Source organism: Leucoraja erinacea, chromosome 14 (assembly GCF_028641065.1).
Source record: "Leucoraja erinacea ecotype New England chromosome 14, Leri_hhj_1, whole genome shotgun sequence".
In the NCBI taxonomy this organism is placed as follows: domain Eukaryota; kingdom Metazoa; phylum Chordata; class Chondrichthyes; order Rajiformes; family Rajidae; genus Leucoraja; species Leucoraja erinaceus.
Window position 1 is genome coordinate 39,782,608 of NC_073390.1, and position 14,622 is coordinate 39,797,229.

The following is a 14,622-nucleotide window of genomic DNA, read 5'->3' on the forward strand; positions in this document are numbered from 1 at the left end:
TGATTGAATGGCGGAGTAGACTTCATGGGCCAAATGGCCTAATTCTTCTCCTATCACTTATGACCTTGTGAGCCTAAATAATGCCAACTTGGCAAAGATCAGCCAATAGTCCTCAAGGTGCCACTGAACGATACTTTGCAAAAAGATATCAGAACCAAACAAGTTAATTTAACTAACACTCATGGGATCTGAAATAGGATGAAGTGTCTCAGTCCAGTAAGTAAGGCACTGAAGATAGACACAAAATGCTGGAGTAACTCAGCGGGACAGGCAGCATCTCTGGAGAGAAGGAATGGGCAATGTTTTGGATCAATAGACAATAGGTGCAATAGGCCATTCTGCCCTACGAGCCAGCACCACCATTCAATGTGATCATGGCTGTCCAGACCCTTCTTCAGACTGATGTCAGGCGAGTGGGTGGGACAGAGATAGAATGTTAATTTGTGTTTATTGTATGTTTTGTTATTTATTATTATTCTGTAGGACTGCAAGCAACGAAATTTCGTTCAGACCGAAAGGTCTGAATGACAATAAAGGAATCTATATATCTGTCTATCTATGCAGTCGGACAATAAGACTGGTGGGAGAACTTAAGTATGACCTTAAGTATATGAAATGTTGAGGGGCATAGATGGGATAGACAGTCAGAACCTTTTTCCCCCAGGTTGGAACTGTCAAGTACTATTCTGCTGCTATCACTTATGACCTTATAACCTTAGAAAAGGACATTGTAACATAACAAAGTCAACATGGATTTATGAAAGAATCATTGTTTAAAAACATATTGGAGGTAACTGTAAGAGTAGAAAATTGAGAACCAGGGGATATGATCAACCAACAGAGGAGTGATCAGTCTGAAGCACAAGTAAAAGACCACAGGAGTGCAATGAATCAACGCTGCTGGGACTTGTAGTCAGCACTGGTCAAGCATGGAGTATGGACAGCAGTTTAACAATGGGGGAAACCCAATTATAGAACATCGCTCCTCAATAATGTACCATACAAAAACATACTTGATAATCCCAGCGTTTTTTTAACAGCGTGTAAAGGCAGCAGCTATTAGGATACCCGTCTCTGGTGATGATGTGAGAAACACAAAGCATGCGCAATGAGTTTAACAATCTGGGTGCAGGGGAAGATTCTCCTTGGCTGGAGAGTCCACAATCAGGTATCTTAGATTTAATGTGTAGGAAGAAACTGCACATGATGGTTTGCACCGAAAATAGACACAAAGTGCTGGAGTAACTCAGCGGGACAGGCAGCATCTCTGAAGAGAATCGACAATAGGTGCAGGAGTAGGCCATTCAGCCCCTCGAGCCAGCACCGCCATTCAATGTGATCATGGCTGATCATCCCCAATCGGTACCCCGTCCCTGCCTCTCCCCAAATCCCCTGACTCCGCTATCTTTAAGAGCCCTATCTAGCTCTCTCTTGAAAGTATCCAGAGAGCCTGCCTCCACCGCCCTCTGAGGCAGAGAATTCCACAGACTCACAACTCTCTGTGTGAAAAAGTGTTCACTCATTTCCGTTCTAAATGGCTTACCCCTTATTCTTAAACTGTGGTCCATGGTTCTGGACTCCCCCAACATCGGGAACATGTTTCCTGCCTCTAGCGTGTCCAAACCCTTAATAATCTTATATGTTTCAATAAGATCCCCTCTCATCCTAAATTCCAGAATATACAAGCCCAGCCGCTCCATTCTCTCAGCATATGACAATCCCGCCAATGGGTGATGCGAGGGAGACACAGATATGGAAGGGAGAGGAGTGAAAACAAGACATTTCCCTTCCACGCCTCTGTGTCTCACTCCCCCCTGTCTCTCAGTCTGAAGAAGAATGCTGACCTGAAATGTCACCCCTTCCTTCTCTCCAGAGATGTTGCCTGTCCCGCTGAGTTACTCCTGCATTTTGTGTCTATCTTATCCTTAGATTGAGGATACATGCATGGACATCAAAGACCGTGAATATGAGAAACCTCTACACTCAGAAAAAGTGAACCTGAGGAACTCTCTACCAGAGGTGACACAAGTTGGTGAATACATTTATGTTTTGAGACAGCAGAGGGCATAAGGAGTTAAGGGGAGAGAACAGGAACACGGCAGAGGATTAGTCATGATCATACTGAATGGTGGTGCAGACAAAAGGCTGTTCCTATTTCTCTGTGAAAAAGGACACAGAGTGCTGGAGTAACTCAGCGGGTCAGGCAGCATCTGTGGAGAACATGGACATGTGACGTTTCGAAGAGTGCTTAAGTAACTCAGCGGGTCAGGCAGCATCTCTAGAGAACATGGATAGGTGATGTTTCTGAATTCAAAACTGCAACCAACACAGCTCACCAAAGTCAATGTTTTCGTCGAGTTTCCAGACAAAGTCTGGAATGATCCACTTGTACGCGGTTAGATCTGGTAGCATTTCCTTCCATTCATCATATGTCTGTAAAAAAAAATAGTCAGTCCTTTATAGGCATTACAAGAACTTCAGACCAACAGACCAGTTATATTTTATAATGCGTCAGAATTCTTGCGAGTTCTGTAATTTTTGACGCTTGATAAATATAATTGGCCTGTTAGCTTGATTATCAAACGGCTCAGAATGCAACTGCAATTTTTCATACGGTTTAGAATTACAGTGAATGATAAAAACGAAATGAAAAACATCAATAAAGACAATTTTAATAGCAATAAACAATCAAATAATATGTAGGAAAGAACTACATTTGTTATGTTGACAAACTACGTATTTATTAACAAACTATGTATGTTAGCATTCATAGCAAAAGGATCTGAGTATAGGAGCAGGGAGATTCTACTGAAGTTCTGCAGGGTCTTGGTGAGACCACACCTGGAGTATTGCGTACAGTTTTGGTCTCCTAATCTGAGGAAGGACATTCTTACCATAGAGGGAGTACAGAGAAGATTCACCAGACCGATTCCTGGGATGTCAGGACTTTCATATGAAGAAAGACTGGATAGACTCGGCTTGTACTCGCTAGAATTTAGAAGATTGAGGGGGGATCTTATAGAAACTTACAAAATTCTTAAGTGGTTGGACAGGCTAGATGCAGGAAGATTGTTCCCGATGTTGGGGAAGTCCAGAACAAGGGGTCACAGTTTAAGGATAAAGGGGAAATTTTTTAGGACTGAGATGAGAAAAACATTTTTTACACAGAGAGTGGTGAATCTCTGGAATTCCATGCCACAGAATGTAGTTGAGGCCAATTCATTGGCTATATTTAAGAGGGAGTTAGATGTGGCCCTTGTGGCTAAAGGGATCAGGGGGTATGGAGAGAAAGCAGGTATAGGATACTGAGTTGGATGATCAGCCATGATCATATTGAATGGCGGTGCAGGCTCGAAGGCTGAATGGCCTACTCCTGCACCTATTTTCTATGTTTCTATGTTAAATCGAAGGTAGACACAAAATGCTGGAGTAACTCAGTCGGACAGGCAGCATCTCTGGAGAGAAGGAATGGGTGACGTTTCAGGTCGAGACCCTTCTGCAGGCTGCAGCAGATGAGGTTGGAAGAGGTGCAAGTGAACCTCTGCCGCACCTGGAAAGGCTATTTGGGTCCTTGGACGGAATCGAGGGGGAGGTAAAGGGGCAGGTGTTGCATCTTCTGCTGTTGCAGGGGAAAGTACCTGGGGATGGGGGTGGTTTTGGTGGGAATGGACGAGTTGACCAGGGAGTTACGGAGGGAATGGTCTTTGCGGAAAGCAGAAAGGGGTGGAGATGGGAAGATGTGGCCAGTAGTGGGATCCCGTTGGAAGTGGCAAAAATGTTGGAGGATTATATGCTGTATGCGACGACTGATTGAAGGTGGAAGGTGAGGACAAGGGGGACTCTGTCCTTGTTACGAATGGGGGGGGGGGGGGGGGGGGGGGGGGGGGGGGGGGGGAGGGTAAGAGTGGAGCTGCGGGATATCGAGGAGACCCTAGTGAGAGCCTCATCTATAATGTAAATGGGGAACTCCCGTTCTCCAAAGAATGAGGACATCTCCGATGACCTGGTATGGTAAACCTTATCCTGGGCACAGATGCGGCGTAGACGGAGGAATTGGGAGTAGGGGATAGAGTCTTTACAGGAAGCAGGGTGGGAAGAAGTGTAGTCTTGATAACTATGGGAGTCAGTGGGTTTGTAATAGATGTCAGTCGATAGTCTGTCTCCTGTGATGGAGACGGTGAATCTAGAAAAGGTAGGGAGATGTCGGAGATGGTCCAAGTGAATTTGAATGCAGGATGGAAATCAGTTATGAAGTTGATGAAGTCAGTGAGTTCTGCATGGGTGCAGGAGGTAGCACTGATACAGCCATCAATGTAGCGGAGGTAGAGTTCGGGGATAGGGCCATTGTATGCCTGGAACAGTGATTGTTCGATGTACCCTACAAAGAGGCAGGCATAGCTTGGGCCCATGCGCGTGCCCATAGCTACGCCTTGGATCTGGAGGAATTCAAAAGGGAAAGTTGTTGAGGGTAAGGACCAGCTCTGATAGGCGGAGGAGAGTGTTAGTAGACGGAAATTGATTGGTTCTGCGGTCGAGGAAGAAACAGAGGGCTTTAAGAACCTTCCTGGTGGAGGATTGAAGTGTAGAGTGACTGGACATCCGTAATAAAGATGAGGGGGTGGGGGCCTGCAAAACGGAAGTCATTGAAGAGATGAAGGTTGTGTGAGGTGTCTTAAACATAGGTGGGGAGGGATTGGACCAGGGGGAATAGGATGGAGTCGCGGTTTGTGGAAATGAATTCAGTGGAACATGAACAAGCAGAAACAACGGGTCTGCCAGGACAGTTCTGTTTGTGTATATTGGGGAGAAGATAAAATCGGGCCATGCAGGCCTGGGGAACAATAAGGTTGGAGGCTTTGGAGGGCAGGGAGCCGGAAGTAATGAAGCCAGAAATGGTGTGTGACTTTAAGGCCTGGTGCTCGTCTGTGGGGTGATGGTCCAAGGATATGTAGGAGGAGGTGTCTGAGAGTTGTCGCCTGGCCTCAGCCCGGTAGAGGTCAGCGTGCCAGACTACCACGGCACCTCCCTTGTCGGCGGGTATGATTATCATATTGGGGTTGCTGCAGAGGGAGCGGAGTGCTGTACGTTCAGGGGGGGAGAGGTTAGAGTAGGTAAGGGTAGTGGAAAAGTTGAGACGGTTGATGTCATGCTGGCAGCTGGAAATAAAGAGGTCTAAAGAGGGTGGAGAACCATACGGAGGAGTCCAAGAGGAGGGGGTCCGGTGGAGACGGGAGAAGGGGTCATCACTGGTTAGATCAGGTAGGATTTACGCGGACTGAGTGGGTGTTACAAATAATAAGTAGAATGAGTCCCACCGCAAATTGGAAGAGCAGCACCTCATATTTCGCTTGGGCAGTTTACACCCCAGCGGTATGAACATTGACTTCTCTAATTTCAGGCAGTCCTTGCTTTTTCCCTCCTTCCCCTCCCCTTCCCAGCTCTCCCACAGCCCACTGTCTCCACCTCTTACTTTCATCTTCCCGCCCCCTCCACCCTCACATCAGTCTGAAGAAGGGTCTCGACCCAAAACGTCACCTATTCCTTCTCTCCATAGATGCTGCCTCACCCACTGTCTACCCTCGATTTTTCCAGCATCTGCAGTTCTTTCTTAAACATAATTAATATAAATGTCATCAAGCCTAACAATTGGGAGGAATTTGATTTTAATTTTGATGTACTGTTTTGTCTTCAGGACTCTAAAGGAATAGCCAATAGTTACAAAATCCCCTCAAGATGATTGAAGCAAGCGTGCCATGTATTGGTGCACGCGCCAGTCACACAGAAACTCTTGCTGTGGTTGCGACGTACCTTCTTGGCTGTGTAGCCGCCTCCCACGGCGGATCCCAGCACCAGGTAGCGGATCTTCAGCAGTCGCGTGGCTAACCTGGCCAGGATGAAAGTCCGATGAGGGTAGTTGGCGATTTGTAAAGGGGACGGTCTCGCAGGGAGTCTGTTGAAGGTGGAGTAGGGCTGAGGTTTGGAGGTCCAGTGCAGCCGGCGGAGATGAGCGCGAGGTGCCGTCAGCCTGCGGACAGCCCTGTTCAGCAAGCACAGCTTCCTGACAGCAAACTTCATGTTAACACCAAGGTCGTGTCAGTGGGTGCCAGCAAGCAAAGCCTGGAGATAGAGAGAAATGAATTGTGGCATCATGTAAATATGCTGAATTCCCCATATTACCATGTGAAAAATGTTAACTTACTGATACAGCATGGAAACAGGCCCTTCGGCCCAACGCTCTATTCTGATCAAGTTGTATCATCTACGCTAATCCCATTTGGACCATATCCCTCCAAACCATTTGGCCCATATCCCATCATGCATGAACTCTTTTAAATGCTGTTATAGTAATTGCCTCCACTACCTCCTCCGACAGCTCGTTCCATACACCTACCTCCCTCTGCATTAAAAAGCTGCATTTCATGTTAAATCTTTCCCCTCTCACAATAGACAATAGGTGCAGGAGTGGGCCATTCAGCCAGCACCGCCATTCAATGTGATCATGGCTGATCATCCCCAATCAGTACCCCGTTCCTGCCTTCTCCCCATATCCCCTGACACCGCTATCTTTAAGAGCCCTATCTAGCACTCTCTTGAAAATATCCAGAGAACCGGCCTCCACCGCCCTCTGAGGCAGAGAATTCCACACTAACAACTCTCTGTGTGAAAAAGTGTTTCCTCGTCTCCGTTCTAAATGGCTTACCCCTTATTCTTAAACCTTATTCCTCACCTTATACTTACACCCTCTAGTTCTAATTTCCCCAACCTTGAGAAAAATCCACCCTGTCTCTTCCCCTTGTGATCTCGTACATCTCTACAAGATCACCCTCAGCCTCCTACGTTTCATGGAATAGAGTCCTAGGCTATCCAATCTCTCCCAATAGCTCCGGTCCTCGAGTCTTGGCAACATGTATTCTTCTTTGCACCCTTTCCAGTTTAATGGCATATCTCCTATATCAAGGGCACTTTGGGTCGGGACCGTTCTTCATTGATATGAAAGCTTCTGTTGGATATGAGCCAAATGCACCAGCTCAGAGTGACGTTTTGGTTAGCATGGACGAGTTGGGGTGAAGGGCCTGTTTCTGAACTGTGTCACTCTGTGGATAATTTAAAACGGGAACATTTGCACAATCCACTGACAACAACAGCTGCCAACAGCAAGAGTAGAGCAATGATTAAGAAGGTTAACTGAATACATTGCCAAACACTCACCAGCCCTGTACTGGGGCAGCGGGGACAGTATTATCCGACACAGGGCTCTAGGGAGCATTTCCAATTTTATTTACAGCCTAAGTGCCATAAAGAACTATGGATATACATTTAGAAATATTAAAGGCCAGTTGCCCAAATTAGCGCAGCCATCTTTGTGATTTAGAGGACACGCTTTGTGACGCAACTCATCAATGTCCAGACTACTATTACATCATAAAGCAGAATGTCAAAGCTGCACCAATGTGGTTCCCAGCAGGTTAACATGACTCAATACCCAATCATTTATCACAAGAGTGCAGCCAAGGATGCACTGGTAACAGGTACTTTAGCCGGTTCAGACTCGCCAGCCGCCTGTCACGTCTGCGGCGAGGAAGAGACCGTGTTCCACGTCTACGCGCAGTGTGAGAGGTTGCAGCCCCTGTTCGACTATCTGAAGGGGCTGCTCCTCAAGTTTTGGCTACATTTTAGCCCCACACTCCTGGTATTTGGACACCCAGTACAGAGAGGGAGGGAGGGAGTGGGGTGGGGATCACCCTGTCGGTCTGTTCCTGGGCCTTGCCAAGATGGCCATTCACGGGTCCAGGCAGCGGGTAGTCGATGGCCGCTACGGGGTTGACTGCCTGCCCCTTTTCCTGGCCAACGTCCGTGCCCGCGTGTCCCTGGAGAGGGAACACACGGTGTCCACGGGGACTTTGGAGGCCTTCCGTGAATGCTGGTCGCCACGGGAGGTTGAGTGTTTTGTTGATAAAGTTGGCGTTATATTAATTTGATGATCGTTTGTTTATAAAACTGTCGACATAGGCAGTCTTTGATCGTGTTAATTTGTATATTTATTTTTTAAATAAAAGTATTTGTATAATTTAAAAAAAGGATGCACTGGAAAAGGAGAGCGATGAAGAGAATAAACTGTAAACATGGAGTGTCCAATGGAACAGCAATATCATATACCCGGAGACAAAAGGAACTACAGATGTTAGAATCTTGAGCAAGGAACCCAGCGGGTCAGGCAGCATCTGTGGCGGGACTGAGCAGATGACATTTTGGATCAGGATTCTTCTTAAGACTGACGTGTCTCCATTCAGAGTCTCCACTCATCCCCTCCATGAAGCACTGGTCAACTTGAGGAGGACCTTTAGCAACAGACTGGTTCCACCAAGATACAGCACAGAACGCCACAGGAGATCCTTCCTCCCTGTGGCTAGCAAACTGTACAACTCCTCCCCCTTCTGTGGTGGGGTAGACTGAGACCGACTCCCCTCCTCCCTCCCCTCCCCCCCTCAAATCTTTGCACATCCCCAATCCTTTCCGCTCGTCACTTTAATTTCATGTTTTATGTATGTTGTGTTTTATGACTGTTGACAGATTAAATTCCGTCCTGGGATAAATAAAGTTCTATCGTATCTTATCTTAAGTTTCCTGACCCAAAACCTTGTCTGTCCATTCCCTCCACAGATGCTGCCTCACAGACTTAGTTCCTTCAGCAATTAGTTTTTACTCCATATGCCTGGGTCTAAAGGGCCTGTCCCACTTAGGCGATTTTTTCTGCGACTGGCGCCGACTGTCATAGGTGTAACAGGTCACTGAAAAACCGGCGACTGGACCCCCCCTACGACAATGTCTACGACAACCAACCACCCAGTCGACGTCCAGCTACAGCAAGCTACCGACAACCGGCGACCCGTTAGGATGTCCACCTACGACCACACCTACAACAACCTATGTCCACCCGCGTCAAGCTACGACCCTGTCGGCGACAACTGGAGACAATTCAGTAGCCGGTACCTGTCGCCGTTTGACGTAGGTAGTCGCCAATGGAATTCACCAAAGTCAGCATCCGGCGACAACCTACGTCATCCTGACAACAACCTACGACAGCACCTATATCAGGAGAAGACAAGCTACGCTCATTGGGGTCAAGCCAACTGTCGCCGACTGTTGTGAAAAAGTTTTGAACATTTCAAAATCCAGCGGCGACCAGAAAGACGCTACGACTCTTTAGGCGACTGAGGAGACGACTCACGACCATACAGGCGACACCCCGGCGACCATGTGGCAACAGCATAATTGCCTGTAGTCGCCTAAAAAAATCGCCTAAATGGGACAAGCGCTCAAGCGAGCAGTTGACGGCATGCCATATGGTAGATTAATTGAGAAACAAAAACCTCTTGGAGCCAAGGGAAACAAGCAAATTGGATTATAAACTAATTCAGCAACAGAAAGCCATTATTAAAGGTTTACAGGTTTTTTTGTAACTGAAGTGCTCTCTCTTTTGGGGAGTACTTTGGGCAGAGATGTTAAGTGTTGATTTATCTGGAGTATAGACATGATTTGGACATTCTTGCTATTGAGGGAGTGCAGCGTTGGTTTACAAGGTTAATTCCCGGGATGGCGGGACTGTCATATGCTGAGAGAATGGAACGGCTGGGCTTGTATACTCTGGAGTTTAGAAGGATGAGAGGGCATCTTATTGAAATATATAAGATTATTAAGGGTTTGGACACACTAGAGGCGGGAAACATGTTCCCGATGTTGGGGGAGTCCAGAACCAGGGGCCACAGATTAAGAATAAGGGGTAAGCCATTTAGAACAGAGATGAGGAAATACTTTTTCACACAGAGAGTTGTGAGTCTATGGAATTCTCTGCCTCAGAGGGCGGTGGAGGTCGGTTCTCTGGATTTCAAGAGAGAGCTAGATAGGGCTCTTATAGATAGTGGAGTCAGGGGATATGGGGAGAAGGCAGGAACGTGGTACTGATTGGGGATGATCAACCATGAACACAATGAACGGCGGTGCTGGCTCGAGGGACTGAATGGCCTACTCCTGCACCTGTTGTCTATTGACTAAATGCACTGGGCAACAATTCAGAGCTTCCTGATGCCACCACTTTAGGGCCAAGCACGTGCCGGTGTGGCATCCACACAAAGGCATCAGTGGGCAGGGTGGGTAGGCACAGAGTTCAATGTGGGCACGTTTGAAGTTATACTTTTGGGTGCCTCAGTCAAAAGTGTATAATTGTCATTTAATATTACCTGAATTAATATTAAACCAAATGGGAAGGATGGAATAGTGTTCTTCAATCTACAACTAACCTGTCATTCTGTAATTGAACAATGTTTCCAAACATTGTCAGGATGGACATTAATGCATCGCTGGTGTCAAAATGAATCACAACAAGAACAAGTGAGTCAGGAGTCATTGTTTCACAGGAACAATGAAACTCATACTGGCTGCAGCACTTGATGCCTGGAAACACCGTACTCATAGGTAACATTAACAAAAAATGTCAATACATTAAAATCCCAATCAATTATAAACACAAAAAGCACAGTCCTTATGCAACCAAGACAGTGAATGGTTTAGAAACATAGAAAATAGGTGCAGGAGTAGGCCATACGGCCCTTCGAGCCAGCACCGCCATTCAATATGATCATGGCTGATCATCCAAAATCAGTTTGGTCGACCATCCATAATCAGTACCCCTTTTCCTGCTTTTTCCTCATATCCTTTGATTCCGTTAGCCCAAAGAGCTAAATCTAACTCTCTCTTGAAAACATCCAGTGAATTAGCCTCCACTGTCTTCTGTGGCAGAGAATTCCACAGATTCACAACTCTCTGGGTGAAAAAGTTTTCCTCATCTCATCCTAAATGGCCGACCCCTTATTCTTAAATTGTGTGATTCCTGGTTCTGGACTCCCCCAACGTCGGGAACATTTTTCCTGCATCTAGCCTGTCCAATCCCTTAAGAATTTTATGTTTCTATAAGATCCCCTCTTTAGTTAGCATTTAGTAGTGTTCAAGAACATGACGGGGTGGGAGATCGCAACCTTCGCGTGGTCCGTCCTGTTTCGCTGAATGCAATCAACCCGGCGTGCACAATCAAATAAGACCAAATAGAACAAGTTGACCTACAACTTTAGGTGTGCACGTCATACGCAAGAAGAAGGACTTGATGGGTGTTGTGCAGAACAACCAGGTGGACATCAAAAGCAAGGGACTACATGCTGCTATACCGAGCAATGAAGAGGGGCAGAACGGTGTTGGAGTGAGTGTCCACACATTCCCAATGGCCGTGTGCCGTGAGCTGTGGCCACCAGGCCCAAACCTTGCAGCCCGTCACACTTCAGCTGGACAAAGCAGCAGTGGGTAACAGCTCAAGAACAACTCACTGGACTGACAGATTGCCAGCCTCCCACCTCACTGGACACAAGACTGTGCTGGGGTGAGGGGGAGGTGTACGACCACACTTCTATTTATCAGTGTAGGGGAGCGGCCCAACTGTTTTACAGCAGCCATCTTTGTCACCAAAACAACAGAAACATTACCTATTCCTTCTCTCCACAGATGCTGCCTGACTCGCTGAGTTATTCCAGCTTTTTGTGTCTATCTTTGGTGTAAATCAGTATCTGTAGTTCCTTCCTACACAGATAAATATTACCTTTCAGATACTGAAGATATAAAATATTGCATTAGAAGCCCAAATAGTTTTTATCCGAGGATAAAATAATCAGAGGGAAAAGGTCGATTGGCGTCAAAACAATAAATGAAGACTGGTCTCGACCTGAAATGCCACCTATTCCTTCGCACCGTGGATGCTGCTTCTCCAGCGTTTTTGTCTACCTTCGATTTTTCCAGCATCTGCAGTTCCTTCTTAAACAATGGTTTGAATGTAGTTTGGATACTTTTGTGTCTAAAACCTGCTAATTCCTGAAAGTCATAGCACAGACCTTCAGCCCAACTCATCCATGCCGACCAAGATGTCCTCTCCAAACCAGTCCCATCAGCCCTCTAAACCTTTCCTTTCCATCGTAACTGTGCGTGTTTTAAATGGTGTCCTTGCACCTGCTTGAACTACCTCCTCTGGCAGTACTTTCCATATTCTGATCAGCTTCTGTGTGAAAAAGTTACCTTTCAAATTCCCTTTAAATCTTTCCCCTCTCACCTTCAATTTGTCCCCTCCCGAGTCTTTTGACTCTGTGCATTCACCCTATCTATTCCCCTAATGATTTTATACACCTGTATAAGATCATCCCCCATTCTCCTGCGCTCCAAGGAATAATGTCCTAGCCTGACCCAATCTCTCCCGAAAGCTCAGGCCTCTCACGTCCTGGCAACATCCTCATAAATCTTCCCTGCACACTCTCCAACTTAACTCAATGAGCCTCATGATCTCATTGACCAGTCTAAATGTTTTTAAGTGCAGTTGTTGTCATTTAATAATAATAATAATAATTTTTATATGTTTTATTGTCATTGCACATCAGTGCAACGAGATTTAGTATGCAGCTTCCAACCGATGTAAAAGATCCGTAAAGATCCCACCATCCGAGGGAGACAGTCCGGGGGGGTGGGGGGCACTCAGCAGGACCGGTTCAGAGCCGCTATAGGGTGATTTCACTAAAGGTCACTGGAGCGTGGATCCGCACCCACGTGACCAAAATTCTCAAGTGGAGGACACATACGGGTCCCGGTACATGTTAGTGGATGGGAAAAATCGCATTTTCCCACCCGTTAAAAACATAGAAAACGGCGAGGTTGTGAGCTGCAATTTTCTGTGCCAGTCGGGGTGACTGTGAGGCACAGCTACCTAGATTTACAGGGGAAAAAAAAGATAGCAAGTAAGGTAAAAGTTCAAAATCATTAATACATAAGTTGTTTGGGTGAATGTGCAGGCTTTAAACAAGAAACATTGAGAAACATATTTTGGCAAATAATAAAATGTCCTAATTTTGTCCAACTGACAGCTGATAATTATCACATTCCTTAGCTTGCATCTGCGTGAAATTTATTTTAAAATGCATTGATAGTTTATCATTATTTACATGGTAAATGGTTCAGAGGCGTTTTGATTTTGGTTAAAAACCAACATAACCAGATTTTGAACACAGGGTGATTTTTCACTTTTAAAAATTCTCATCTAACAAATGAATAAAGGTAAAGCAGCATATGTAGCCTTAATGAAATTCAGCGGGAAAACGCAATTTTGGGATTGGGACCTTTAAATATCCTCGGCAATGGTCGGCTCCTGACTTGTGGATAGGCACCTTCAGGGACCTCTTGAATTTCTTAGTAGCCTCAATAGGTAGCTGGGCCTCACCACCCCGACCCAAAATGTCACAAGTTTTCTATGTTTTTTAACGGTGGGAAAATGGACATAACATGTACCGGGACCCGTATGTGTCCTCCACTTGAGAATTTTGGTCACGTGGGTGCGGATCTACGCTCCAGTGACCTTTAGTGAAATCACCCTATAGCTCTGGGAATAAAGCTGTTTCTGAGCCTGGTGGTTCGGGCATAGAAGGCCTTGTAACGTCTGCCGGAGGGAAGTAGTTCGAACAGTCCGTTACAAGGGTGTGAGGAGTCTTTATGGATGCTGACGGCCTTCCTGAGGCAACACCAATTTCGAGGCCACACCAGCGGATGCTCATTAATCAGTACAGTGGTTACATTATTGGATCAACATAAAGAGGCACAAGGTGCTGATGTAACTCAGCAGGTCAGGCAGCATCTATAGAATAAATGACCAGGCAATGTTTGGGATTGGGACCCTTGTTCACACTGATGGGACCTGTGGTTCAGTAGCCTCAATAAGGGTCTCAACCCAAAATGTCAAAGTCAGAGGACATTTGACCTGATCCGAAACGTCACCTATCCATGTTCTCCACAGATGCTGCCTGACCCACTGAGTCTACCTTCTGAAGTTCCTCCCCTCACTGAGGCTGGAGGAAGGAAAAGGGGGTGGGATTGAAGGTCAAGACCTGGCTGTGGTCACTGCGGCCAGCACCGCAACCCAGCCACTTGGCCCTTCGAACCAGCACCGCCATTCAATGTGATCATGGCTGATCATCCCCAATCAGTACCCCGTTCCTGCCTTCTCCCCATCTTCCTTGACTCCACTATCTTTAAGAGCTCTATCTAGCTCTCTCTTGAAAGTATCCAGAGAACCTGCCTCCACCGCCCTCTGAGGCAGAGAATTCCACAGGTTCACAACTCTCTGTGTGAAAACGCCCCGCTGGATCGTCAATGCTCCCTGACGGGCATGTCGGGGGGCTAGGAGAATGGGGTTAGGAAGGAGAGATAGATTAGCCATGATTGAATGGCAGAGTAGATTTCACGGGACGAATGGCCTCATTCTTATGACCTTGTGGAAGCTGATTGAAGATCATTCCCTGGGCATCTGAGAGCCAGTGTGAAGAAGGGTCTCAACCAGAAACATCACTCCAGCATTTTGTGTATGTCCTGTCTCTCTCTCTCTCTGTCGGTCGGCCTATCTGTCTGTCTCTCTCTCTCTGTGTCTCACTATCTCTCCCTGTCTATCTCTCTATATCTCTTTCTCATTCATTGCCTCCAGAGACTCTGCCGTCCCGCTGAGTTACTCCAGCACTTGAATTGACCTGAATAAGTCATTTATTGCCA

The 14,622-nt window shown here is 46.5% G+C and overlaps 1 protein-coding gene across 1 annotated transcript in view; it reads right to left on the bottom strand.

Annotated features, from left to right (window-relative positions):
- opa1 (OPA1 mitochondrial dynamin like GTPase) overlaps window positions 1-14,622 on the bottom strand; it is a 76,514-nt gene that overhangs the window by 61,386 nt on the left and 506 nt on the right. The window contains 2 exon segments of the mRNA XM_055646224.1: window positions 2,337-2,433; window positions 5,809-6,117. Of these exon segments, the coding sequence (XP_055502199.1) occupies window positions 2,337-2,433; window positions 5,809-6,075 (364 nt within the window). The 5' untranslated portion in view covers window positions 6,076-6,117.